This window comes from Loxodonta africana, chromosome 13, assembly GCF_030014295.1.
Source record: "Loxodonta africana isolate mLoxAfr1 chromosome 13, mLoxAfr1.hap2, whole genome shotgun sequence".
Taxonomy (NCBI): Eukaryota; Metazoa; Chordata; class Mammalia; order Proboscidea; family Elephantidae; genus Loxodonta; species Loxodonta africana.
This window is the reverse complement of record NC_087354.1, coordinates 41,103,428-41,128,717: the sequence shown is the minus strand read 5'-3', so window position 1 is coordinate 41,128,717 and position 25,290 is coordinate 41,103,428. Positions and strand designations below refer to the sequence as shown.

Below are 25,290 nucleotides of genomic sequence, written 5' to 3'. Positions count from 1 at the left end.
GAGATGGATGAACCCAGTAAGCAAGGTAAATACGGGCTCACTTGTATTTACTAATCTGTAGAGAACAGTTTCACATGGGTTTGAGAACGGCACCCAAGTGAAACAGTAAGAACATACAAGTAAGCGCAATGGTTAAGATCTCCACTGCTAACCAGAAGGTCCGGAGTTCAAATCCACCAGCCACTCCTTGGAAACCTTATGGGGCAGTTCTACTCTGTCCTATAGGGTTGCTTAACTCCACAGCAAAAGCTTTGGTTTTACCTTCTTACTGGGTCATCCGCCCCTGGGGGAATCCCACCCAGGCACAGATGGCATCCCGTGGGGTGGAGGTGTAAGATTCAAGGGGGCCTGCCCCCTTCTCCATCCCCACTGGGCAAGACCCGCAGCTCTGAACTTAGTACTGGGGCAAGAAAAGGCATTTCAAAGAGGTCAATTTGCTTTTTCCAGGGATCCCATCTGCCATTTACTCTTCTGGGTTTGACTTCCTGTTGCAGACCAGCCAGGGAACCAGGGGGCTAGATGCTGCAGCAGCATCTTAACTTCCCTCTCTGGCCTGTTGCTGGAAGTGCCTCAAACCCTACCCAACCCTTAAGACCACTTCCATCCTCCCAAGTCCACCAGACATTAAGACCAGTCTTGTCTGAAAATGTTTTTATTTAAGCACAAAAAATTGAGATAAAACATACACATTTTTATGTACATGGAGAAAAAAATACCAGAAAGGAGTTTACAAAACCTTGGTCACTGTCATCATCATTCAATGGCTCTGCAGCTGGGTGGGCTAGGAGCCTTAGGGCTGCCTCGGGGTGGGTGGGCCCCGGGCCCCAGAAGCAGGGGCTGGCTAACTTTTTGGGAAGCCCCTCAGTCCACACACCATGCAGCTTCTAACCGTGGGCTCTCAGGCTCGCATCACAGTGACACACCTCTTGGGGAGTCCCCAAAATGAGTAAAAGATGACCTAGACTCTACTGGAGGTGTGGGGGGACCTCGGAGGATTCGTCTGCAGCGTTCAGAAAGGTGGCTTGTCAGTCCAGCCTAAAGGGTGCAGTTATGGGCTGATTCACCCTGCCCTCCCCAAGGGTCACACAAGCTGGATATTGCTGATGGTGGTGGGTGAGGGGGAAGAATCTGACGCTAAGGCAAATGGCAGCTGTCCCTCAGAGGAGAGGCAGTCAAAGCAAACAAGGCCAAAGAAACCACACCAAGACAGTAAGACCCCACCCTCCTGGGCAGAACATCATGGGGTCAATGTCCTCTATCCCTCCCGTTCCCACTCCCTAAATCTCAACTCCATTGCATATTCAGTAAGTCTGAAGCAGGAAGGGCTCAGAGAGGGCTCCAGAGGACTCTAGGGCACAAAGTGTTGCCCACACCAGGTGGGTGCCAGGGGCCTAAAGGACTATGAATCTGTGAGAAAAATGGGGCAGAGGTGAGGCTGGACAGCCAGGCTAGAGGCTCTGGAAGCCCAGAGACCATCCTAGAGCAATCCAGGGAACAGAGCTGACCACCTGTCCAGCCTGCAGCTCTTCTATAATGGCACCCTTCAGAGGCTACCCAGCCTGGGCAGTAAAGAAGAGCAGGACTGTGAACGCCACAGGCTGGGTCTGTGGAGCCAGGTTCAGGCTAGGCCTGTAGAGGGAAAAGTGGAGAGGCAGGACTCTGGAAGAAATAAGACTCCGGGGCTGAGGTCGGCCAGGGCAGCCAGTTATCCCACGTGGTGTTGGGGGGGGGGGCTTTAGTCCCACTGCTTCCAAAGAGATAACAGAGCCCTACCAAACCACCTGTAGAGAAAGCAAGCCAGTTTTTTTTTTTTTTCTTTTCTTTTCTCTTGTGTAAAAAATAAGTCCCTTCCTCCCTCACTTCCCCTCAGGTGTAAGGGAGAGCTGGCTGCTGAGGAAGGAAGAAGAGCCATGGCAAGACCCTCTTCAGGTCTGTGCTGGGCATAACCATCATATAAGGCACCCACGGAAAGTGCAGCTCAGAAGGCAGGTGAGAGAAAAAGCTGGGGCAGAAGGAGGACAGAGCCGAGAGGGCTAATTCTCCTGGAAGGCTCCTTGGGCAGCAGAAGAGGCAGCGCTGCGGAAAGTCCTGCTGCTGAAGATGCCCTGGGAAAACTCTGCTTGGGCCTGCTGAAAGCTGGCCCCTGTTCGGCGGTACAGGGAGTGCACCTGGGGAAAGAGGCGGGCGTGAGAAGCACTGCCAGGTACCCAGCTATCCAGGTGATACTCCCAAAGGTGCTACCAGGAAGCCAAGCTTACTGGCCTCCACCCAGAGCCTTGGGGGCCACTGGACATTTGGGGACCCAGGAGGCCCAACTGCAGTGCTAAAGAACATCCCATGATGCAGGCACCCCCACTCACCCGCTTCAGGAGGACGAGTGCAAGCACGGCACAGAGGGTGAAGAAGCCAGCCACCACTAACATGATGATCGACACGGGTAAGTTGTCTTTCTCCGTTGTGGACAGGGCTGCGATCCAACCGCTACAAAGGGAGGAAGTGGCCAGAGGGGGCGTAAGTGGGCTCCTCTCGAAGCGGCTGCTGTGTCCACCCACCACCTGGACATTTCCTGGCAGCACTGAGCCCTGTGGGCCAGAAGCCCTTGGCCTGTGAGAAGCCAGGCGTCTTTGAGCATATGGGGCCTCAGAGATGGATTCACATGGGAATCCCATGCAGGTGGTAAGATGTGGCTGCTGCCCTCACAGAGTCAGGTGGAACACTGGACTGGGCCTTTTCCTGCTGCTTGGGAGTGGAGAGAGGCCTGGCTACCCACTCCTGAGGACCTGCCCTCTGGGAAGGAGGACCATTAGCCAATCTGCTGCACTCCCCCTGCCACCTCACTCCTCCCAACAGAGCCCAGAGACAGCCCCTCTCCTCCCCAGCTCTGCCTTTAGTCAGTCATGTCACTCCCTAAGCCCCAGTGTCCTCATCTGTAAGACAGAATAATATCATCACACTTCCCAATTTCCAAACTTAACACAAAAGTACAGTAATCAAAACAGCGTGGTACTTGGCATAAGGACAGGCATATAGATCAACAGAATTGAGAGTCTAAAAATAAACCACACATCTATGGACAACTGATTTTTGACAAGGGTGCTGAGTTCATTCAGTGGAGGAAGAGTACTCTAACAAATGATGTTGGGACAACTGCATAACCACATGCAAAAGAATTAAGTTGGACCCTTACCTCACACCACATACAAAAAATAAGTCAAATTAGACCAAAGACCTAAAAGTAAGAACTAAAACTATGAACACTTAGAAGAGAATATAAGGGTAAACCCTCATGACCCTAGATTTGACAACGGTTTCTTAGCTATGACACTAAAAGCACAAGTAACAAAAGAAAAAATTGGACTTCATCAAAATTTAAAACTTATGTATCAAAGGATACTATCAGGACAGTGAAAAGATAACCCACAGAAGAGGAGAAAGTATTTGCAAATCACACATCTGATAAGGGGTTAGTATCCTGAATATATAAAAAATCCTCACAACTCAACAACAAAAAGACAAAAACCCAATTTAAAAATGAGCAAAGAACTTGAATATACATTTCTCCAAAGAAGATATACAAATGGCCAATAAGTATATGAAGATGTTCCACATTATTAGATATTCAGGAAATGCAAATCAAAACCACATGGAAATACCACCTGCCATGATGACTATGGAAACCCTGGTGATGGTAGTGGTTAAGAGCTACAGCTGCTAACGAAAAGGCTGACAGAATCCATCAGGCACTCCCTGGAAACCCTGTGGGGCAGTTCTAATCTGTCCAATAGGGTTGCTATGAGTTAGAATTGACTCAACAGCAGTGGGTTCGGTTTTGGTGAGTTTTAGGATGGCTGTTTTTTTTTTTTTTTTTTTTATAGTAAAAGAAAATGGAAAATAAGTGTTGGTGAGGATGCAGAGAAACTGGAACCCTTGCGCATTGCTGGTGGGAACGTAAAATGGCACAGCCACTGTGGGAAACTGTTTATCGGGTTCCTCAAAAAGTTAAACACAATTGTATGATCCAGCAATTCCGATTCTAGATATATGCCCCAAAGAATTGAAATAGGTATTCAAACAAAAACGTGTACATGAAAATTCACATCAGCACTATTCACAGTAGCCAAAAGGCAGAAACAACCCAAATGTCCAACAACTGATGAATGGATAAAAAACGCTGTGTATTCATACAATGGAATATGATTTGGTTATAAACAGGAATGAAGTATTTACACATGCTACAACATGGAGGAACCCTGAAAACATTATACTACGTGAAAAAAGTCAGACACAGAAAACCATATATGTATATGAGATATACAAAGTAAGCAAATCCATAGGAAAAAAAAGCCGAGTATCAGGCTGAGGAGGAGTGAACAGGAAATGAGTGCTTAATAGGAGCAGTTTCTGTTGGGAGCTAGAGAGAGGTGGTGGTTGTACAACATTGTGAATGTACAAAGTGCCACCAAACCGTACACTTTAGCATGGTTAAAACGGTCAATTGTTATATGTATTTTACCACAATCAAATAAATAAAAAATAGAATTAATAACAAAAAAAGGGGGGAATAGTATCACCTATCCATTTCCTAGTATCATGAGGGGAGATGAGAAAATGGTCATGGAAGGCTCCAGGGAAGCATTAGGAGACCAGTCTGCAGAGCTCACCTAGTCTAGCAGGGAGGGGCAGAACCAGGAACAGAACCCAAGTCTCCGATTCCCAGCTGAGGGTGAATCAATCAGCAGTTTTTAATCACAGCCTGTCTACCAGGATCTTGTGAGTAATGAAATTAGGTCACTGTCAGAGAGAAGAGGCCGAGCGAGAAAGAGCAAGGTGAGAAGACGACGTTGGTGGGAGGGCAGTGGTCATGTGCTTGGAGTGCAAGACAGTCCTCTCCCCACCACTTTGGACTTGGCGGCTCTGGTGGAGGAAGGGGACCAAAAATAGTGCAGCCCTTCCAGGCTCAAGCTTTCAGCCAAGTGCTGACCTGACCCTTCTGCAATGCTCCCTGTGCACTGGAGCAGAAAGGAAAACATCAGCCCTCAGCTCTTCTTTTTGAGACTAATTTTGAGCTAAGAACTGCAGTGCTCGAGAAACTCGAGCCAGCCTTATGCTCAAAGAGGGTGGCAGGAAGTGCCTCTCTGGGGAAGGCTCAGGCCCCATCTACTGAGTCACAGGACTGCTGAAAAAAGTCACAGTGGGGCCTGTGGAAGTAGCACCAGCCTCGAAAGGGGTGTGGTAGGAGAAATCCAGTACCAGACACAACATTAGTAGCCTAAGGAGTTAGGCCACGTTCACCCACATTTCAGAAAACGTGGAGAGCAAGGCATACAGTGTATAGTCTGGATCACAACCAAGCTGGTCCACCTGCCTCTCTCCCTGCCGTGGTGAGAGGAGGCTCATCTGGGAGCTGGGAAACAGGGTGAGAGAGGCTGAGCCCCACGTCCAAAGCATAATTCCCTCTGTGCTGCCCCAGGCCTCACCTATTCCCCAGATTGGGAAGGCCGATCATCTGGATGATGTAGACCCCTATTTGACAAAAAAATACAAAGAAGAACACGAAGAAGCTGAAAGAGTTGTCCGACCTGTGGAGAGAGCAGGAAATGAGAAGTCACCCAAGGGCCTGGGCCACGTACCTCTCATTCCTCACTTAGTATGACAGCTGCAGAACCTAGGTGCCAGGAGGCAGGATGGGGGAGTGGGCAGAGCTCAGGGGACCAGCCGCACTGTCCAGGAGGACATACACAGACACCCACAGCCATAGTCAAGAAAGGCTTGCCTTTCACTGCCTTCCAATTTAAAGCTCTTCCAATCAAAGAGCTGATAAAGTCCACTCCTCAGGCAGAGGACAATATAAAGAGCTTAACCTCCATCTCCCAGACCATTTACTTGTGTTTCATAGCAGGCTAAAAAAAAAAAAAAAACACCAAGCCAAAGGCATAAATCTCTAATAATAAAACTGTAGGCCTGGGTGGAGGAAAAAGGTATTTGGGGACGTAGGGAACACCAGATAGAATTCCTAAAAGGTTGTGCACCTCCATCTGTGTGTCCTTGAGGCGTAGAACACAGTGAGGGCTCAGGTCCCCCGCTGAATACATGGGATGATGGAATAGGTCAGCCGTTGTCCCCCACCCCTTTCCGGGGCCTGCTGGGCTCCTAGCCCGGGAAGCATCAGCTCTGACAAGCATCAGCTCTGACGTACAGTTCCAGAGCCCCTAGGGGTCTGGAAGGATTCATTAGTGTGGGGAAGCAGAGAGAGGGGAGAGGAGGGAAAAAGGCGCACAATAAGAGTGGACAGATAAGCCACTGAGAGCACCTATCCAGCTCTATCAGTGAAGCACACCTTAGTCCTCAGAAGGGCCCCCACCCTCTCTGTGACTGGAATCTCACCCACCAGACAGACTGGGAGCAGCAGGAGAGCAGGTAAGGCTCCTGATCGCTCTCTCTGGGTCTCCCGTGCCTAGGCCCAGACAGGCTTCTGATCCCTATCTGCTCTGGCTATTGGTGGCAATGGGAAAGTGAATTTCCCCACCGTTCTGTTCTGCTCCCAGACTGGGATGGGGTGCCAGGGACTATGGCCCTAGGCTTGTTACCTGCAATGTCAGCTGTACACTTACCCTTGCTTCAGCCCACTCACCTAAAGGCCTTATAGATGGGTCGGTACCAACAAAGGAAGGCACAGGGGGTGAAGATCAGAAACCACAAGATCGAGAGGCCAAACTCCACTCCCTTCGAAGTGTTGGCTGTGAACCAGGCCAAGCAGGCAAGCAGGTTCAGAAACAGAGTCAGTGAATGCACTGTGGAGGGAGGAGGGAAGAGAGAGATGAGCTTGCATCAGCATGGCTGGCAGAAGGGCTTCCAACATGTCAGACCACCCCCAGGAGAGGAAATGAGGTCCCTGCTGCAAGGTCAGCTATAAAAATAGTAGATGGCCCTAGGCAGGGTCACCTCCCAAATTCTGGTTTTCTGGGATCTCAAAATTGGGGACCAAACTAAGTTCCTAAGAAGGGCTGGGAAAGCCCAGGTATTGGCAGGGAGGGAAGGGTGCGGACCCAGCTCTGATCCTTGGGGAACAAAATCTTTCAGCAACTCTTTTCCCTGGCTCCGGATGGCTCACAACAGAACTACAGGAAGAGCCTTTTTTGCTCACCCTTAGGAGCCCAGGGGCTTGTGGAGAAGAGATGGCCTTCTCCTAAGGAGGGCCCTTCAGTATAATGAGCTCCCTGGGAAGTTCATCTGGCTAATTCCACCCTACCTGATCTATGGTGTGGACCGCCCCTTGGGAGAAGGTTCCCAGGACAGGGAGCAGACTGGGAGGGCCAACTCTCTGCAGAAAGCTGAGAGGAAGTTTCCCACACCAGGGAGGAGCAGGCAGAAGACTGAGGGCTCTCGAGTCCCACCCCATTTCACCCTTTGGCTCTGAGAGGCAGGAGCCAGACTCACACATCCAGAGATAGTAGAGCATCTTGCATATCCGCTGGTAGTCAGCAGGGATCTCTGTGGAGAAATCCTGGTAGAAGCAGGGCTTGACAGGGCACCAGGAGGGTAGCGGCGGCCAGTTGTTTTCTCGCACTGCATGGAGAGAGGAGAGTGGAGACGAGGTGAAGGCCCAGCCTCAGAAGCAGCACTGAGGCATGCACGCACTCGCCCAGTTTATGAGCCAGACCAGGGCTGTGAGAGGGGCTCCTGTAACTATGGCTCGGGGGTCTTCACAGAGCATGGAGTGGGACAGGAAAAGGGTGATGGGACACAAGGAGACAGAGACGGTCACTCCAAGACAATGGTCCCAAAAGTACTGTGAGATACAAAGGGCAAAACAGCATATGGGATTACCTTTATTAACAACCAGCCCGTGAACATGACAACGGGGGTCACTGTCACGAGCAAGGAGCTGTGGGATCAGTGCCCCCAGTACATCAAAGAATTTTAGAGCTAGGAAGAAGCTCAGAAATAATCTACATCCTTCAAGACTACATTATAGGTCTTCTGACTTCCAGCTGGCTGCTCTTCCCTAGGACCAGCACATTCTAAGGTGGTCAAGAGCTCAGCTAAACCTGTGAGGCTGCCCCAGGAACAAGCAGGTTCAGGGTTGAGTGCTGGGAGGGCCCTCCCTGCAGGGCTCAAGAAGCTCTCCTGCCCCAGGACACAGGCCCCAGGGGCCCCAGCAGCCTCTCTTACCACGTAAGTTGGCCACAGTGTTCTGCAGCTCCCGCTCCTTGCGGTCAAGCTCAGCAGCTTTCCTGTCCAGCTCTTCCTGCTGCCGAAGCAGGCCTGCCTGGGCTGCAGAGGCTACGGCCTGGAGGGAACGAGGGCAGATGGCACAGCCGGGCACAAAAGAGACGGACAGTGTCAGCCTGGGCAGGAAGAGGGGCCTTGACCCGTGCAGGAGAGCCACAGGGAGTCCCAGAGGCAGTCCAGGCCACACAGGAGTGTCTTGGGCACCAGAGTCACCCACGGGGAGGCCAAGGTGACCTGTCTCCCGCTGCCCCCACACCACCTTTGGCCCCTGAGAATCACCAGAGCTCTCCTCTCCCCTTCATCCCTGAGCTTGAGATAAGAGAACTATCCTGAGTGGCTTTCCCTCTCCTCCCCCACACTGGAGTCCAGGCAACATCCAGTTATAGTGACCTTTGGGGGTAATGCAAATGGAAAGGGACCTCTCAAGAGGCTAGCCTATGGCCAGAAAGCAAGACCCAAGCCTCCTTTGAAGAACTTGGAGGGGCACAAGTGTGAAGGGGTGCAGTGCAAGCTGGCTAACAATGAGTGGGGAGGGAAGAAGACACCTGAAGATGGACGTGTGTACCTGAACCTTGACGATTTACACCCCTGCCACCCCCAGGAGCACCTCCTGAGGGGTACCTGAACTGAGGGGATCACCTGCGCTGTGACTGGCTACTGCCCAGGACAGCCCCTTAGGCTTGGCCCTGCTCTGCGCCTTGCTTTCATCACTTGCAGAGTCCAAACTTTATCCGTTCTCCAGGCTGTGCAAGGCCTCTGGGTGAAGTCACTAGGGAACTGTAAGTGAGGCTGAGCAGAACTGGTCCCAGGGCCCGAGTGTTCCAGCCCAGGGCCCTGGTCCTGTGGAGTATGGCACCTATTAGGACTGGGTTCATCCTGAAGAATGATCTAGTTATTTTTACGGAACATGTATCAAACCGGTCATCTTGTAGAGTAACAGGCCAGGCATATGCATATACACACACATACAACCTCTTCAAAAGCAGTTCTCCAAAAGGCTAAGCTTGCCTTTGGGAGGTAAGTTTCAGGCATGAGGGGCAGGAGCAGAGCGGGAACTGACTGCACTGAACCACACTGAGGGTCTTAGCCCCCTCTCCCCAGGTCTATGACTTCAGTTGAGTTGAACCCAGGTCCCTGCAGCCCATCACCCAACTAAACAAGAAAGGCTTGCCTCACCTCCACAGGTTCTAGGGCCACTGGAGGGGCAGCACCTTCACCACAAGCCCGGCCAGACCCTGGGAGCAGCCTGGGGCCCGCTAGGGTCCGAGCCCCGTTTGGAAGGCTCCACGTGCCTTGCCCTCCCTTGTGCTCATCTACACTTTGCCTACCTTCGAAAGCTTTCGCATGTAGCTGTTTCTGAGAATACTATCTCCTCCTAGCAGCATCTGCCTCTCTGAGCGCTCACTCACTGCCAGGAACCTGGTAGGCAGGAACTTGCTGGCCTGTCTAAGCAGGAGCTGCAACACACAACTCCACTTTGTGTCTCGCTCGCAGGACAGCGATGAACATGGGGTGGGCAGTGAGGCGGTGGATGGAATGTGGCCGTACGGGAGACAAGATCCACAGTATTTGGTGAAGGGACAAAGGAAAAGAGGAAGGCAGGCAGGAATATATCAGGGAAGGAAGGAAGAGATGCTGCGTCCTGAGCGAGAGAGAAGAAGCCAAAGGCTCAGGGCGGTTCTGGAGCAGCATGGCAGAGGCAGATGCTCCTCCTTAAGATACCAAGGACCACAGCCTGGTGTGGAGCTTTTTTTTTTATTGTGGTGGTACATGATTTGGGGTGAGGGGTTATCAGGTGGCCAGGCAGTTCCTCCACTTGAAAGATTAAAGTGACCAGCTCCAAAGAAATCAGCCAGAGGACCCTTGAAGGGGAGCCAGAGACTAAGGTCCACTGCCCACCCCCAACCTCAGGGCTCAGTTGCTGGTCTGGTGCTTCCCACACAGGAGAGGAAGGGCCAAAGGACTCTCTGTCCACAGTACCTGCGGGGTTGGCTGGGCTGGTTCCACGGAGGGCTGGAGAACTGCTGGTCCTGAGGACCCAGGGAGCTGTGTGACTGGAACTGTTGTTGCTGCATTTGTCTGCAAGAGACAGACAGGGGGGATGAGTGGGGCAAACATGCAGCAGGCTGAGCAAAGTTCCAGATCTGACGCCCAGGAGCACACAGGTTGCTGGGCCTTGGCCCCTGCCTGTGTGCGGCACTCCCTCTGGGCCTACCTGTGCCACTTCTCGCCCCATCTGATGCCTCGCTGAACCCAGAGCACTCTCCTCTCCCGTCCTCCGGGCAGGCTGCTCTGCTCAGGGAGGAAGCCACATCATGGCTCCCAGGGCAAGAATTTCAGAGAGCCCTTAGTGATTTCCCCCCCTTTACCCCCACCTGAGTTCACTTTAGGACTCTGATGGCTGCAGCTCCTCAAAGCTGCTCCTTCTCTGCCAAGATTCCTTGCCTCAGACACCCCAGCACCACCCAGAGGATCAGGGAACTCAGAAAGACAGCATGCTCACTAACCTCTGAAAAGGGGTTGAATTCAGCCAGGCTACCCTGCGGGGCATTCGTCAGCTGGGTCACAGAGGGATCCTGACCAAAAAACAAAACAAAACAAAACAAAAGCCATTTAGACACTGAGGACAGATGAGAGCCTTGAGGGGGTGGGATTACCATCTCTTGGCCCCCCCTGAGGAGAGGGCTTCTGAAACCTGGGTTCTGGATCTAGGCCCTATTGAGAATTTGCATTTCTAACAAGTTTCCTGCTGAGAACTTGCATTTCCACCCCAGATATACTGAATCAGAATCTACATTTTAACAAGATCCCCAGGTGATTCTTATGTATAACAACCGGGGAACTTGTTAGAAATGCAAATTATCAGCCAGGAACTTGTCAGAAATGCAGCAGGGGTTTGAACTGGATCAGACAGGTTCAAAGGTCTGGAGCCCTGCTGGGGCCAGCATGCAGTCCCAATGACACCTGGCTGCAGTGAGGCTGTTGACTGTCCTTTCCAGTGTCTTGACAAGCCTCTCCTGACAGCACCTCTGCCCACCCCTAGCCATACCACAACCGCAGTCTCTTCACCCTTTCTGGAACACAAGAGGGTTCCGCCCAGGTGACTTCCCAGGAGCGACCCAGAGCCAGCTTTGTATTTGGAGGGAGGCTGGGGAATAGACACTAGTGAGTTCTTGTCAGTGCCCTTTATAGAGTTCAAACTGTTAACAGTATTTACCTCCAGGGAGTGGAGCTTTCTTTTGGGGGGGAGGGTGAATAGGGTGGTGAGGGTGGAGACTTTTCACTTTATAACCTTTCTGTCTGGTTTTATTTCTTATCTGACAGAAAGCATTTACTCCTCTTATTTTTTAAAGGCGCCTGCTTCGGCTGTCCATGCTTTCCTCCTAAAAGCAGGCAGTGCTTGCCATGAGGAGAAATGTGAAGGGCTCAGATGGAAATCCAGGAAAACGTGTGCCTTTTTTTTTTTTTTTTCCTGGATTCTTTTCAAAGAAATGCAAAACTGTCCTCAGAACACAGTCTTTTCCTAAGTTTTCAATCCTCCCTTCTCCCCCTCTGATCTCCACTTGAGGCCAGGCCTTCCAGCCCAGGGCCTGCACGGGGCTCCCTGCTACCCTCTTTACCCAAGTGGCCTTCCTGTTGGCCTGGGGCTGGCTTCAACCTTTCCTGTAACAGGCATGGGGCTCAGGTCCAGCTTGACAGGGACACCTAGCTTGGGAACAACAGCCACGAAGGACAGGCAAACTGCCACTGGACTGCCAACCCTTATTACAAGGCCTCAGTTAGCCCTGGGGAAGAGTATGCTTCCCTGGTCTTATCACCCTGCCCCTCTCACCACTCATCCAGTCACTCAGGACCATCCTCACTTCTACCAGGAAGCCTTCCCAGTCTGAACTCTTAGGCACAACGTTCAAATTAGATAGACCCTTGGAGATCAACCCTTTCAATTTACAGATGGGGAAACCAGCACTTGCCATGGTGAAAAAATAACTTGTCCTAGGTCACAAAATGGGAGCTCCCTCCTATTATGAACATCTACAGAGCTGAGGGTCAGCACTAAATGTGTTCTGACTTCTTTACACACACTAACTTCCCACCCGGGCCACCAGTATTCCCAGAGCCTAGCCCAGAGCTGGGCACACAGCCTGACCTCACTACCTGTCTCTGGAAGGGAGCAGGGTCTTATCCTCTGCACCCTACTCCCCACCAACCTCCTCTGCCAGACACTGCGGTCAGATCATTCCTGTTGGACAACACTCCCTGCTCTGGTAGCTCCTGCAACTTGGACAGAGTGACAAGGTGAGGTTGGGGAGGCCAGCTGGAGCTGGAGGGACTGGGCCTAGGGTTATTTGTTGGCTCAAAAACTGACAGTCTTCTCCCAGATTTACGGGGCTGGCCTCCTACAAGGAAGATTTAGGGCTCAGTATCTGTTCCCCTTCAGACTCCAAAGACACCAAGCCACAGGTGGGTGAGTGAGCTGAAGGCACTGCAATTACATCTGCCATCCCAGGAACTGGTTACTCAAGTCTGAGTCACACAGGAAGCGGGGCAGAGGGATGGCTCTGGTAGCAGTTTCAGGTGCTGCCATAAAACACACCTGGCCAAGGTGCACACGTTTAATAAGCATCCCCCAGGCCCATAAAGAGATGTCATTTCCTTTACCAACATTGGTCAGAAGGGAATTCTGGGGGTGGGGTGAGGAGACGGAGGGCTGACTACCCTGTCCACACTGATCCCTCCTCCTTCCTCTAAAATCTTAAAGACTCGGCCCTGGACCCCTCACCAGGCTCAGGAAGGACAAATCCCACCTCCACTGGAAAGCTGTGAACAGTTTGCAGCCAGATGCACTGGTGCCTCACTCATACTTGTAGCTCTCTGGTGCTCAGTGAAGGGCCTGATGCAGAGCACAGCTCAGTAAATGCTTGAGAATAAACGCCTGCCTGCTGCAGGCCCTCCTCTATTTTTTCTAGGTGGCACAGAGAAATTGCAGCAGCAGCCCCAAGGCCCAGAAGCACCTTGCTTGGGAAGAGAAGCCTCGAGTACTCCAAGGGACATGGGTATTTCCCTTCTGAAGCAATTTGGACATTTCCTAAAAGATGTGGGTGGCTTCAAGAGAAGCTGAGGCCTGGTGAGAGAGTGGGGGAGAAAAAGGGGGCGGAGAAGAGAGCTTACATTTACTGAGTGTCTACTATGTGCAAGGAAACTCTGGTGGCGTAGTGGTTAAAAGCTATGGCTGCTAACCAAAAGATCGGCAGTTCAAAACCCCCAGGCGCTCCTTGGAAACCCTACGGGGTGGTTCTATTCTGTCCTTTAGAGTCGCTATGAGTCGAAATCGATTCAAAGGCAGTGGGTTTGGTTTCTTGGTTTACTATGTGCAAGGCATACCACACACTGACACTACAGTAAAAACCTAGTCGCCCCAGAAATGGCTGCTATGTCAAGCTGCCAGAAAAGACAGTTCTACCAACCTCTGTCAACCTGGTTCCTCAAGAGAATTAATCCTTGCTGCCCTAAACCATTCGTTGTCTGTAATGAATTACCACCTCCTTTGTGCATCTAAAATGGTGCTGGTTCCAGTCTATCCTTGAGTGAGCTGAGAAAGCCATCACTCCAGTTTCTGTGTTCTGTGGCTCAGGTGAAGAATTTGGCTGAGAAGGCAGTCTCCTTATTTAACCCTCACAACCACCCTGTGAGGGAGGAGTATTTATACTTTGCGGCTGGAAAAAGCCCAAGCTCAGAGAAGGCAATTAGTTTACCCAAGATCTCAGGCATACTGGTTGAGCCAGATTCTGAATCCAGGTTTGTCTGTCTCCAAAGACAGGCAATTGCAAATCTGAGAGGGTAAGGCCCAGGTCTCTCTTGGTCACCAGAGCGTCCCCAAAGCCTACGCCAGTGCCTGACCAACAGAAGGCGCTCCATAAATATGTGGCTGAATGAATGCACCTGCTCCAGGGGGACCCTGACCAGGGCAGTGGGAGTGACCAGGATGATGGCTGCTGCCCAGTTCCTGGCTTTCAAAGAGCTAGTTCTTGGGAACATCCTTGGGAAGACACATGCAGAGAGAGTCTTGCAAATAAGGACCACAGTGACGTGTCAGGCTGAGGACCATCAGCTTTTATTCCAAGTCACAAACAGGAAGTCAACAGCATCAACCTTCCTTCTCACTCACCGAGCATCAACTGGCTCTCAAGTGGGTCAGGTAGTTGTTTAAAAAGATGGTGAGGGCTAAGTTTCACCTATGAAGAAGGAACTTAAAACACCCTCAGTGCATTAAGGATGCAGACAGGCTAATGCCCTTTACTGGATTTATAACAAATAAAAAGCTCCTAAACTCAGTTCTTCTCGTTCAGCGACAGTTACAAGCAGTTGCGAGGGATGCACCGAGGTAAACAGGGCACAGCTCTTGCCCTCTGAAGTCACAATCTGGTAGGTGAGATGAGTGTTGTGCTGGGGACCACAGGTGCAGCGTGCTGCCACAGGGCCCAGAGGCGGGTGACGGCAGGAGGGGGAAGGAAGACACTGAGGAGGACCAGGAGGAAGGCAGGAAGAGGTAAGCAAAGCCCACCACAGCTCTAGGCCAGGGCACATTTCCATCTAGCTGGGTGTGAGGTAAGAGAAGAGGCTGGCAGAGTTAGGCTGAAGCTCTGCCCTGAAGGGCCTTGTTTTTAAGTGGTTTGAGAATCTCTTCCCATGTGTCTCACAGGCTCTGGCTGTGCTTGAGCTCTTTGTGACTTCCCCTTGCTTAACCCATCTTATACTGCACCCAAACTCCTAGTGTGGGATTTACTTCAGGCCCCAAACAATACCTCATGGACTAAGAAAAACTCAAGGTCATTCTCTGTGGGAGGCAGAGAGCCAGCAATATTTTGGAACTTTTGGAGATGAGGCTGTATATCATAGAATGAGAAAGGACAATCGTCTCCAGCATGGCTGGCTGGGTCCCAAGCGCACAAAGAGCCATGATTAACCCTGGTACACCCAGAACCTGAGAGTACATCCCAAGGAAATATGATAAAAACACGTAAAAACCAGCATCTGCAAAGGTATTCACTGCAACAGAGCTTATAATGGGGGAAGCAGGAGACAAATATGCAGCAACAGAGAGCACGAGTATGCTTCAGTGCACATCCCCTCAACGGCTTATATGGCCATTAAAAAGATCACAGTTCTGAAGACAGTGCAGCAATAGCCAAAAGGTTCTGCTACAGAAACACCAAACGACGCCTATGTAAAAAGCACACACATGAAAGAAACACAGGCAGGAAAACACATCAAAATAATGGTTACAGAAGACTAGTAGAGACATACGTATGACTTTTTGTTTTCCAAATTTTCCATGTGATTATGGTACGTGTATTTATATTTTAAACACAAACACATTTTTGAAAAGAGCACAGAGAGCCGGGGCTTCAAACTGCTTGTGGTTCGAACCCCTGCTGAGAATTTGTTTTTCTACCCCCAGGTATACTGAATCGGAATCTACAGTTTAACAACATCCCCAGGTGACTGAGATGTACTGAATCAGAACCTACATTTTAACAAGACCCCCAGGTGACTCTGGCCCTTAAGAATCACCTGGGGATCTTGTTAAACTGCAGATTCTGATTCAGTATAGCTAGGGTAGAAATGCAAATTTTCAGCAGGGGGTTAAACCAGAAAGAACCGGTTCAAAGTGCTGGCGAGAACCCACCAAAGGAACAAGGGGTACTCTCAGCTCTCCCTGCCACAGGCAGTGACGTACAGAATTGTCTAGAAAATTAATGCCAAACTACCTGGCCTGGCACTGGAGGTCTTTCGTGGGCTGGCCCCAGTACTCTTCTAAGCATGCTCTACCCTCAGACGAACTGAGCCCCTTGCCACCTCCTCTCATTTTTGTCTGTTTGCTCCCCAAACCACCATTCCACACCAGACACTGGGCCAGGGGCAAGACAGGACAGTACATGATCAATGCTGTGACAACAGCATGAGGGCAAATGCAACAGGATCCCTGAGGAGAGACTGACTAAAGCTGTCTGGCGAGTCAGGGACAGCTTTACTGAGGTGGTATCTGAGCTGGAGCTTGAGAGATGAAGGAAATTTAGCAAGCAGTAAAGAGGGAGATGGGAAATCCTGGTGGCGTAATGGTTAAGAGCTACGACTGCTAACCAAAAGATCAGCAGTTTGAATGCAATCCACCAGGCACTCCTTGGAAACCCTATGGGGCAGTTCTACTCTGTCCTATAGGGTAGCTATGAGTCAGAATCAAACGCTACAAGTTTGGTTTGGTTTTGGTTTAAAGAGACAAGAACGGCACTTGCAAAGAAAAACAGAGGGTGTGCACCTTTAAAAAGGACTTATACGTGTTCAGGAAATGGGAGAAGGTCATGGAGGCGGGGGAGCTGAGGGTGTGTAGAGAGAGAGGAGCCTGAAGAAGGGGTTGGGGCCGGACTGTGGGGGTTTGGACTTTGCCCTGTGAACAATGGGAAACAACCAGAGAACTGTAAGCAGGAAGTGCTGCGATCACCACTGCCAGCAGTGAGCAAGGTGCAATGAGCAAGTGAAAGATGATGGCAGGAAGACAGGCTGAGGACAACAGACAGTCCATGGGGGTAACAGTGAGGAGCAAGGCATGGCAGCTGGGGATGGAGAAGGAGGGATGGACTCCCGAGACCCTTCTCAGGTAGATGCCACAGGCACAGCAACTCTTTAAGTTGTTAAAATGGAGGGACCGCACTAATTAGATAGTAAACAAGAACTAATTTAGGCGAAGGAAAAGACAACGTACAATACAGGAGAGGTCAGCACGACTGGACTAAACCAAAAGCAGTTGCCTGAATAAACCAAACGCTTTGAAAACCAGTGTAGCAGAGGTAGGGCCTGGGGACCATGGTTTCAGGGGACATCTAGGTCAACTGGCATAATAAAACCTATTAAGAATACATTCTGCATCCCATTTTGGAGAGTGGCGTCTGGGGCCTTAAACGCTAGCAAACAGCCATCTAAGAGGCATCAATGGGTCTCAACCCACCTGGAGCAAAGGAGAATGAAGAACGCCAAGGACGCAACGTTAATTATGGGCACAAGAGACAGAAAGGGCCACATAAACCAGAGACTACATCAGCCTAAGACCAGAATAACTAGAAGGTGCCTGGCTACAACTGATGACTGCCATGACAGGGAACACAACAGAGAATCCCTGAAGAAGCAGAATAGTGGGATGCAGATCTCAAATTCTCATAAAAAGACCAGACTTAATAGTCTGAGACTAGAAGGACCCTGGAGATTATGGTCCCCAGACATCCTGCTAGCCCAAGACAGGAACCATTCCCAAAGCTAACTCTTCAAGCAGGGACTGGACTGGACTATAACAGAAAATGCTACTGGTGAAGAGTGAGCCTCTCGGATCAAGTAGACACATGAGACTATGTGGGCACCTCCTGTCTGGAGGGGAGATGTCAAGGCTGAGGGGGACAGAAGCTGGCTGAATGGACACGGAAATACAACGTGGAGAGGAGTGTGCTGTCTCATTGGGGGAGAGCAACTAGGAGTATTCAGCAAGGTATATGTAAGTTTTTGTATGAGAGACTGACTCGATTTGTAAACTTTCACTTAAAGTACAATAAAAATAAAAAAAAAAATGGAGGGACTGCAGGACAAGAGGAGGGAAAGAAATAAGTTGAATGACAGGGGTTGCTAGCTTGGGTAATGGGTGAATAATGCCACCATTAACCAAGGTAAGTGATCATGGGAAGAACAGGTTTTTTCAGGCTCTCTATGTACATGGAAGTAGGGAGAGAGTCTGAAGAGATACTGAGTCAGACTGGAGGTGCCTGTGGAATATATCCGGTTGGATACGTCTAGGTGAGGGTTGGAAATACTGGTTTGAAGCTCAGTAGAAAGGTGAGGGCTAGAGATCTAAATCTTGGGATCACTGGTATATGCAGATGATATTCTGAAGGTATAGGAGTGGAAGAGAAGTAGAGAGGTAGAAAGTGAGTAAAGTGCAGGGGACAGAACTCAGGGACACCCTTAAATATATGACAGGAAGTAAAAACAGGCTGGAGTCCTTGATGTTAAAACAGCCAAGGATGGAGAGCATTTCAAACAAACGTGTGTGTTGCAAGCAGCAGACGTACCCCAGGCCCATGGCTCCCAAAGGGACCGCTGGATCTTAGAGCGCCGAGCAGCAGCAAAGGCTGTAGAGGCAACAGGTGGAACACGGGCACGCAGGGCTGACAACATGCAGAAGCGACTTTTGGTTCTTGATGCTCCTTCACCTGAAACAGCCTCTACTCCCACCTGCCAGGCCTTCTTCTCTCAGCCCCAACCCTTCCTACCACGGGGCTCTGCCCTTCCTCCTCATATTCCTCAGTTCTTTCTGGCAACTTTTTTGATTCCCCCTATCTTACCCACAACATAGTGCGCATTCCTTAGCTCTCCAGCCAGATTAGAAGCTCTGACAGGCCACTGACCACATACTGTGCCCATTCGCCTTTTGCCCCCTACACAGCCCCTGCGGCAGAGGTGCTCAGTGATGTGCACTAAATGTGTGAGCATCTCAAAAGGGCACTTGCTGAAAGGGTCACACCTTGCTAACGCACGTGGCACCCTTCTCTGGGTGGGTGGCAGTGCCCCTTGTTTGTCTAGTTAAATATTACTATTTCTCTGAATACTGGACTATCTACATCAAGTGGCTCCAGAGGAAACTTAATGGAAGTGTACAGTCATAGGTCTGTTTCTGGCCAAGTGCTTCCTAACACTCAGCCTGGCTCCAGGTGCTAACCCTAATGTCTAGCCAAAGAGGGTAAAAGGCAGGAACACCCCATTAGGGCAGCTGTCTGTAGTCAGAGTTAAACTATAAGAACCTTCCATTTTCAAATTTCTTGAGACAACATTCTGCTCATGGGCAAAGTTCTATGCCAGATCCATCTGGTGATTTTGAGAATTCTCAAAGCTGTAATCAGGCCGAGCCAACCTTCTCTGGGAAATGGTGAGGCTGGAATGTCTGTGCAGAAGTCCCTGGGCAAAGCAAATGGTTAAGGGCTTGACTGCTAACTGCTTCAGAAAAATAGGCCATTGAAAACCCTATGGAGACAGTTCTACTCTGACACACATGGCATTGCCATGCATCTGAGTCAACTTGATGTAACTTTGTCACACTCAAATCATGTTTCTGCCACCACTTTCTCCTCCCACTGGAGAAAAATGCTTTAAATCCTTGGGAAGCAGCCACACCATTGAGGTTATCTTTTAACTGCAAGGAGGCAATGTGTGAAAGTGACATCATGTGATTTGGCAACTCAAGAACACTGAAAGGCTTTCTCTGTTCAGCACCATCACCTATTCCACTCCCTCCTTAAGATCAATGCTGTCTGCCTGGGATAACTGGGCAGAAACACTGAGTAAGAAGGCAGTCCTGGCATTTCCCTAGGTGTTCTGATTTTTAGTGGCCTGCTGAAAAACGAAATGAACAGTGCAACCCTTAGCCTCTTGACCACCTGACAAGACTTAATGAAAACCGTTTGGAGAGAGGAGCCCTTGAATCAGACAAATGCAGGGGCCCACATATCCACACGGTACAAAGCAGATGTGCCGTAGTTAACACAGGGATCAGGGTGTGCTAGGGGAGGTTGTGAAATTCCAACACTTGGCTTGCAGTTTCCTGCTTCCTCCTAGGAGTCTGGTAAACCTCTGCTGCACTCTCATGACTTAACTCTCCATTCACAGTTCCGTTGCTTTGCAGAAAGTTTTAGAATAGTCACAGTTATACCCATTCCTAAGGAAGAGATCATCAAAGCACACACCTACACCATGGGGCAGGAGGCTGGTAAAGAATCAAACCAAGCCTACTGATGTCCAGTTGATTCTGACTCATAGCGACCCTACAGGACAGAGCAGAACTGCCCCAATAGGACTTCCAAGGCTGAAATCTTTACGGAAGCAGACTGCCATATCTTTCTCCTGCGGAGCAGCTGGTGGGTTTGAACTCCAAGGGTGCCTTTAAGTTGATTTCCTTATCCTGGTAAACAGTTTTACAGGATATTACAAGAGTCAGCAGAAAAAGGGTTCCATGGTTGAGTAGTTTTGAGAAATGCTGGGTCAAATAAAGTTGAACAAATGTCTTCATTGTAGGGTTTCTCAGAACCTTTAGCAAACTAGCGGGCCTTGTCAATCTTTAAGAAAAATGGAATAGGCAGCAATTCCCAAACTTCTCTGACCATAGGCCCTTGAGCACATTTCCGGACAGGTGTTACTCAGAACATAATGTGGCACATGCTGCTTTGAAGTGCTGTCCTAAAAAGCACAATAAAACCTCTATTGCTGCATCCCCACACACAGGGGGAAAAATAGCTTGGCGAATACTAATGTGTTACTCTCACCACTACCACTGCTCTCATTTCAGGACTGGTGAGGACAGTGACATCGCATTCTTTCCTCAGCTGGCCTAAAATAACCCCACGGCATTTAATATCAATGTACGTGCTTCTAAAACAGGTCTGTCCTGAGAATGAGACCCAAGTCTGGGCCCCTTCCTGCTGCTAATTAACTAGTGACTTTGGCAGGTGCCAGCCTCCCTGGGGTCTTGGTTTCCTCATCTCTAAACAGTACGGGTTAGACTAGATTTCTAGGGCCCTTTCTAGCGTTAACAGTCAACCATGGATTCTAGAATGCTAAGTTTATTTCTGTAACCCACCTTCATGGTGTGAAGGAAAAAATGACTTTGCTCTGAAAGCTGACTCAGTGTGACACTTTCTAAGCCTATTGGCTAACTGCTGTCTCCTCAGCTCTGTGCCAACGTCTTGGGTAAATGAATCTGGGCTCACGCCCTGCCACCCAGAGCTGCACCCTCCCAAAGACCCAGGGAAGCAGACAGACACTACCATCTCAAGGAGAGGGAGAGCAGCTCTGACCAGGAGAAGGAACTCAGGGGCTTCACGTCCAAAGTTGCTTCTCCCCATACAACCATGTGTCAAGAGGAAAAACTCAGCCCAAGATGAGGAGGGACAGAATGGCAGCCAGCCAGCTCTCCTCTTCCCACACAGGATTCCCCACCAGCTGCTGCTGTTTATAGGACCACAGCTGCTTCCTGTCCTGCCATATCCTGGGGCTGCCTGACAGACAGGCTGTCTGGCTTGAATGCAGAAGTTACTTCTACTATAGTCTGCGCAATCATTCCTGGGGCTGGAGATGTGGTCTGAGACTTTCAAGTAGCTACTAATATAGGGCAGGACTCAGCCCAGTTATCTTGCCCACTGCCAGCATCGGAGACAGGCTCTCTGCATCTCTGGACAGCTGGCTGCCTGCCTATCAGATAGCAGACATTTTATTTCTGATTCTGACAGGACTGGGGAAAAAAAAAAAAAGTAAATCATCATGTATCACATGCACCAAAAGGCTACCTAAATCCTTACTGAAACCCAAATTCCAATATTATGTACCAATTTTGTAATCAAAGCAAAACGGTTACCAGAAGACACTGCAGGATAAAATGCAAATGTTCTTTCTTTACAGCTACTAGAGGTGACTGTCTTACATAAGAGACAAGGTCCTTCCAAAGGTTCTGTCAAGAAGTATTAAGCTGCAAGAGAAGCGCTCAGAATTCCCGGATGTTACAAGGAACAAGCTACCAAAAATTGCCTTGAGGGCTCCCATTGGATAAGTCACCCTGAGTCGAGTAAGAAGCAAAATGCTTTCACTCTCCTGACAGCATATAATTATTTAAAGTCTCTTTGTCTTTGATTGGGAAGGTTATGCTCTGACCCTTTGAGGGATTCAAGGTGGAAAAGCTCACGCTGTTTTGAGTCTCAGGAAGGGACCCACCAAACACTTCCCCAAACCTGCAGGAAACTTTGAAGCTGCCAATGACCAAAACAAAGTAACAAAGAACAAAATAAAGTACAAAATAATGTGCCTGGTGACACCCTGACAGAGCAGAAAACATCAGGGCTCATAAAGCATTGGTCAGCACAAGTAAGCTTCCCTAGAACTGTTTTGAGCATCCATGAAACAAAAGGCACAAGGAGCTCTGGGGCTAACAGGAGTCCCAGCTTTTCATCATGGAAAGAGAACATCCCTGTGCTCTCAGTTCAAAGGCAGAAAGGTTTTGGCTTTAAGTAGGAAGACTATCTCTTCCTTGACCGTTTACCCAAAAGGTCAGGCCAACTCATAGGTCAGTGTGTCTCAACTACCCTGTCACCACCCACCCACACACACCTCAGGCCAACATTCCTTTGTGCTTAAAGACCCTCAGAGCCCTCACACTTTTCTTCCCTCCCTAAACTGATCTCTTCCTATCTGGTCAAAACCGACTCCAAACTAGACCCATGACCAAGGTGTGGAATTCTTATTAAGGCCATTTTTCAGCTTGGGCTACCTTCCCAACTTCTCCCAGCCTTCCTTTCCTGACAATTCTCCGGGGCTCTCCTATATGCTATTACGCTAGTTTGCCTGTTGGGGTGAGGGGTTTGGGCTTTTCCCAGGTTTCTCCATTCCATCAGAGGCTTCCATCTCCTCACTGAGTTGCTGTCGCCCCCTCTCCTAAGGTGACTCAAGACAGGTGACTCCCCTGGACGGCAAGATGTGGTAGCAACATTTCCCCCTCAGGTGGGGTGGCTTCTCTCCCTGACGCTGGGGGAATCTCGAGGGTCCAACCGTGCCTGTTCCCGTCTCCCTCCCCAATAGTGCCCACTGAGGGGTGCTACGTCTTGGTGGCTAAAAGATCCCACCTCCTCCTAAGCTACCGCGCCCCGCCCCCTCCACAGTGCCACCTGCTGCTAGTCCCGCCCCCCAAACTCTACCATAGGCCAGCCCTCAGAGCCCGCTTTCCCATTGGGCAGATGGCCCGTGCCTCCTACGCCACGTCTCCGGACTCTGGCGAAGGAGGCCCGGGCGGCGGCCCTTGGCCCCAGAAAGGTGTCAGCTGGGGGCTCTACCTGGAAGGGGTTTACGTCCACTGGGTCCGCGAAGGGGTTGGTATCGAAGGCCGACATGGTGGTCGGGGCCGGACGGACAAGCTCCGCGAGCGCTGCAGCCTCCCGGCACCCAGACCCAGCGGCGCTCCGTGTAGACCCTTCACTTCCGGGAGCGAGGGAGCGGTTCTGGCGCAGGCGCAGTGTCCTCCCGAGAGGGGCGTTCCTGTGACGTCACAGAGGTCCGCCCCTCCCATCCCACCGCAGGGCCCAGCCCTGGGTTACAGGGTGTTCTGCTTGTAATCCCAGTGCTTGGGGGTTGGGGCCTTGCTGAGCGACAAGGAAGCCAGAAGCGGGGCTGGAGCCATTCCAACTGTCTCTGTCTTATAGCTTCAAATTTTGTGTTTCTTAAGTATACTTAGTCTGTTCACTTCCTTGGAGGCCAAGTTCGGAAGTCGGCCCTGGTCCCATAAGAATTACGGACCCTAAAGGATAATTAAGATTTAGACAGAGGAAAAGACCGTAGAGCAAGAGCATAGACCTCTACTCTGCTAAACCTCCTCCCTTGTTGAATGAGTGAATAAACAAATGGCATCTCTCTCACTGGGAAGTGGACAAACCTTAGGAAGTCATGGGGAACAGGAGCCTGAGCCTACCTCCCCGGGATTGGTGGATGGAGTTCCCGACCTGAGAGGCCTTCGCAGGGCTAGGAAAGGGATCTAGTGGAGGGGGCTGAGCAGAAGGGTCCTGAGGAGCTGTGCTCTGGGAGAAAAAACACAGGACCGTGCAGCTGCCTCCTACTGAGCTGAAACCCCTGATGTCAGCAAGTTTCCCTATTTAGGGAAGAGGATCCCTGGGCCCAGATGAGTTTAAGGCCTGAGCTGGGATTTGAACCTGGCCATCAAACATTTATTAAACGAATGAGGGAGTGAAGTAAAAGGGCTATCAGCCTTGGGGGAGATGGCTGATTGACTCCCCACATCACATCTGTTGCTGTAGAGTTGATTTCAATTCTAGTGACCCCATGTGAGAGTAGAACTACTCCATTGCCGTTTTCTTGGCAGTAATCTTTTTTTTTTATAACTTTTATTGTGCTTTAAGTGAAAGTCCACAAATCAAGCCAGTCTTCCACACAAAAGTCCACATACACCCTGCTACACATTCCCAATTACTCTCCCCGCAATGAGACAGCCGGCTCTCTCCCTCCACTCTCTCTTTTCTGTTGTGTCCTTTTCACTAGCCTCTAACCCCCTCCACCCTCTCATCTCCCCTCCAGGGAGGAGATGCCAACATAGTCTCAAGTGTCCACCTGATCCAAGAAGCTCACTCCTCACCAGCATCCCTCTCCAATCCATTGTCCAGTCCAATCCATGTCTGAAGAGTTGGCTTCAGGAATGGTTCCTGTCCTGGGGCAACAGAAGGTCTGGGGGCTATGACAACCGGGGTCCTTCTAGTCTCATTCAGACCATTAAGTCTGGTCTTAAGAGAATTTAGAGTCTCCATGCCACTGCTCTCCTGCTCCCTCAAGGGTTCTCTGTTACGTTCCCTGTCAGGGCTGTCACTGGTTGTAGCCAGGCACCAACTAGTTCTTCTGGTCTCAGGATGATATAGTGTCTGGTTCATGTGGCCCTTTCTGTCTCTTGGGCTTGTAATCGCCTTGTGTCTTTGGTGTTCTTCATTCTCCTTTGATCCAGGTGGATTGAGACTCATTGATGTATCTTAGATGGCAGCTTGCTAGCGTTTAAGACCCCAGACTCTTGGCAGTAATCTTTATGGAAGCAGATCTCCGGGCCTTCTTTCTGCAGAGCGGCTGGGTGGGTTCTAACCACCAACCTTTAGGTTAGTAGCAGATGGAAAAGCACTTTCACCACCCAGGCTCCTGCACTCCCCACATACCCACCTTATTTGTTCACATCTCTCTACCTTTGTTTATTTCTGCTGCCACCAAATCCAGTCACAGTCATTTCTTACCCTAGACTAGTACAGGTCTGCTAATTTGTCTCCTTCCCCTTTTATCATCTTATGGTATATTATTTTTCATGTTGCAAGCAGAGATCTATTTAAAGGGGCAAAATTATTTTGGAACTTTTTAAAGTCTTTCAATTGCTTTCCATAAAGGCCCAAATTCTTAATATGGCCTCAAGGTCCTACAGGATCAGCCACCACCTATCTC

The 25,290-nt window shown here is 50.1% G+C and overlaps 1 protein-coding gene across 3 annotated transcripts; it reads right to left on the bottom strand.

The window, feature by feature from the left end:
• Positions 1 to 621: 621 nt before the first annotated feature.
• Positions 622 to 23,318, bottom strand: SCAMP2 (secretory carrier membrane protein 2). Of its 3 annotated transcripts, XM_064267268.1 has the most exons (10): positions 23,142 to 23,318; positions 10,740 to 10,808; positions 10,213 to 10,311; positions 9,561 to 9,689; positions 8,173 to 8,290; positions 7,438 to 7,566; positions 6,632 to 6,791; positions 5,478 to 5,579; positions 2,361 to 2,481; positions 622 to 2,168 (listed from the first exon to the last, which is right to left on the bottom strand). In XM_064267268.1, exons 1-10 carry the CDS (start codon positions 23,196 to 23,198, stop codon positions 2,034 to 2,036), a joined length of 1,119 nt encoding a protein of 372 aa, XP_064123338.1. In that variant the 5' UTR covers positions 23,199 to 23,318; the 3' UTR covers positions 622 to 2,033. The 3 variants fall into 3 exon arrangements, with proteins under 3 accessions (XP_064123338.1, XP_064123337.1, XP_010592058.1); XM_010593756.3 differs by lacking the exon at positions 9,561 to 9,689 and having other exon boundaries at positions 624 to 2,168; positions 23,142 to 23,317; XM_064267267.1 differs by lacking the exons at positions 5,478 to 5,579; positions 9,561 to 9,689 and having other exon boundaries at positions 623 to 2,168.
• Positions 23,319 to 25,290: the final 1,972 nt, after the last annotated feature.

Excerpts from the sequence above, each read along its gene's own strand:
- SCAMP2 (XM_064267268.1), bottom strand. The coding sequence starts at position 23,198 with ATGTCGGCCTTCGATACCAACCCCTTCGCGGACCCAGTGGACGTAAAC. Across the intron at positions 8,291-9,560 it reads ACATGCGAAAGCTTTCGAAG|GCCGTAGCCTCTGCAGCCCA; the intron begins GTAGGCAAAGTG and ends CGTTCCCTCCAG. Across the intron at positions 7,567-8,172 it reads CACTGTGGCCAACTTACGTG|TGCGAGAAAACAACTGGCCG; the intron begins GTAAGAGAGGCT and ends CTCTCCATGCAG.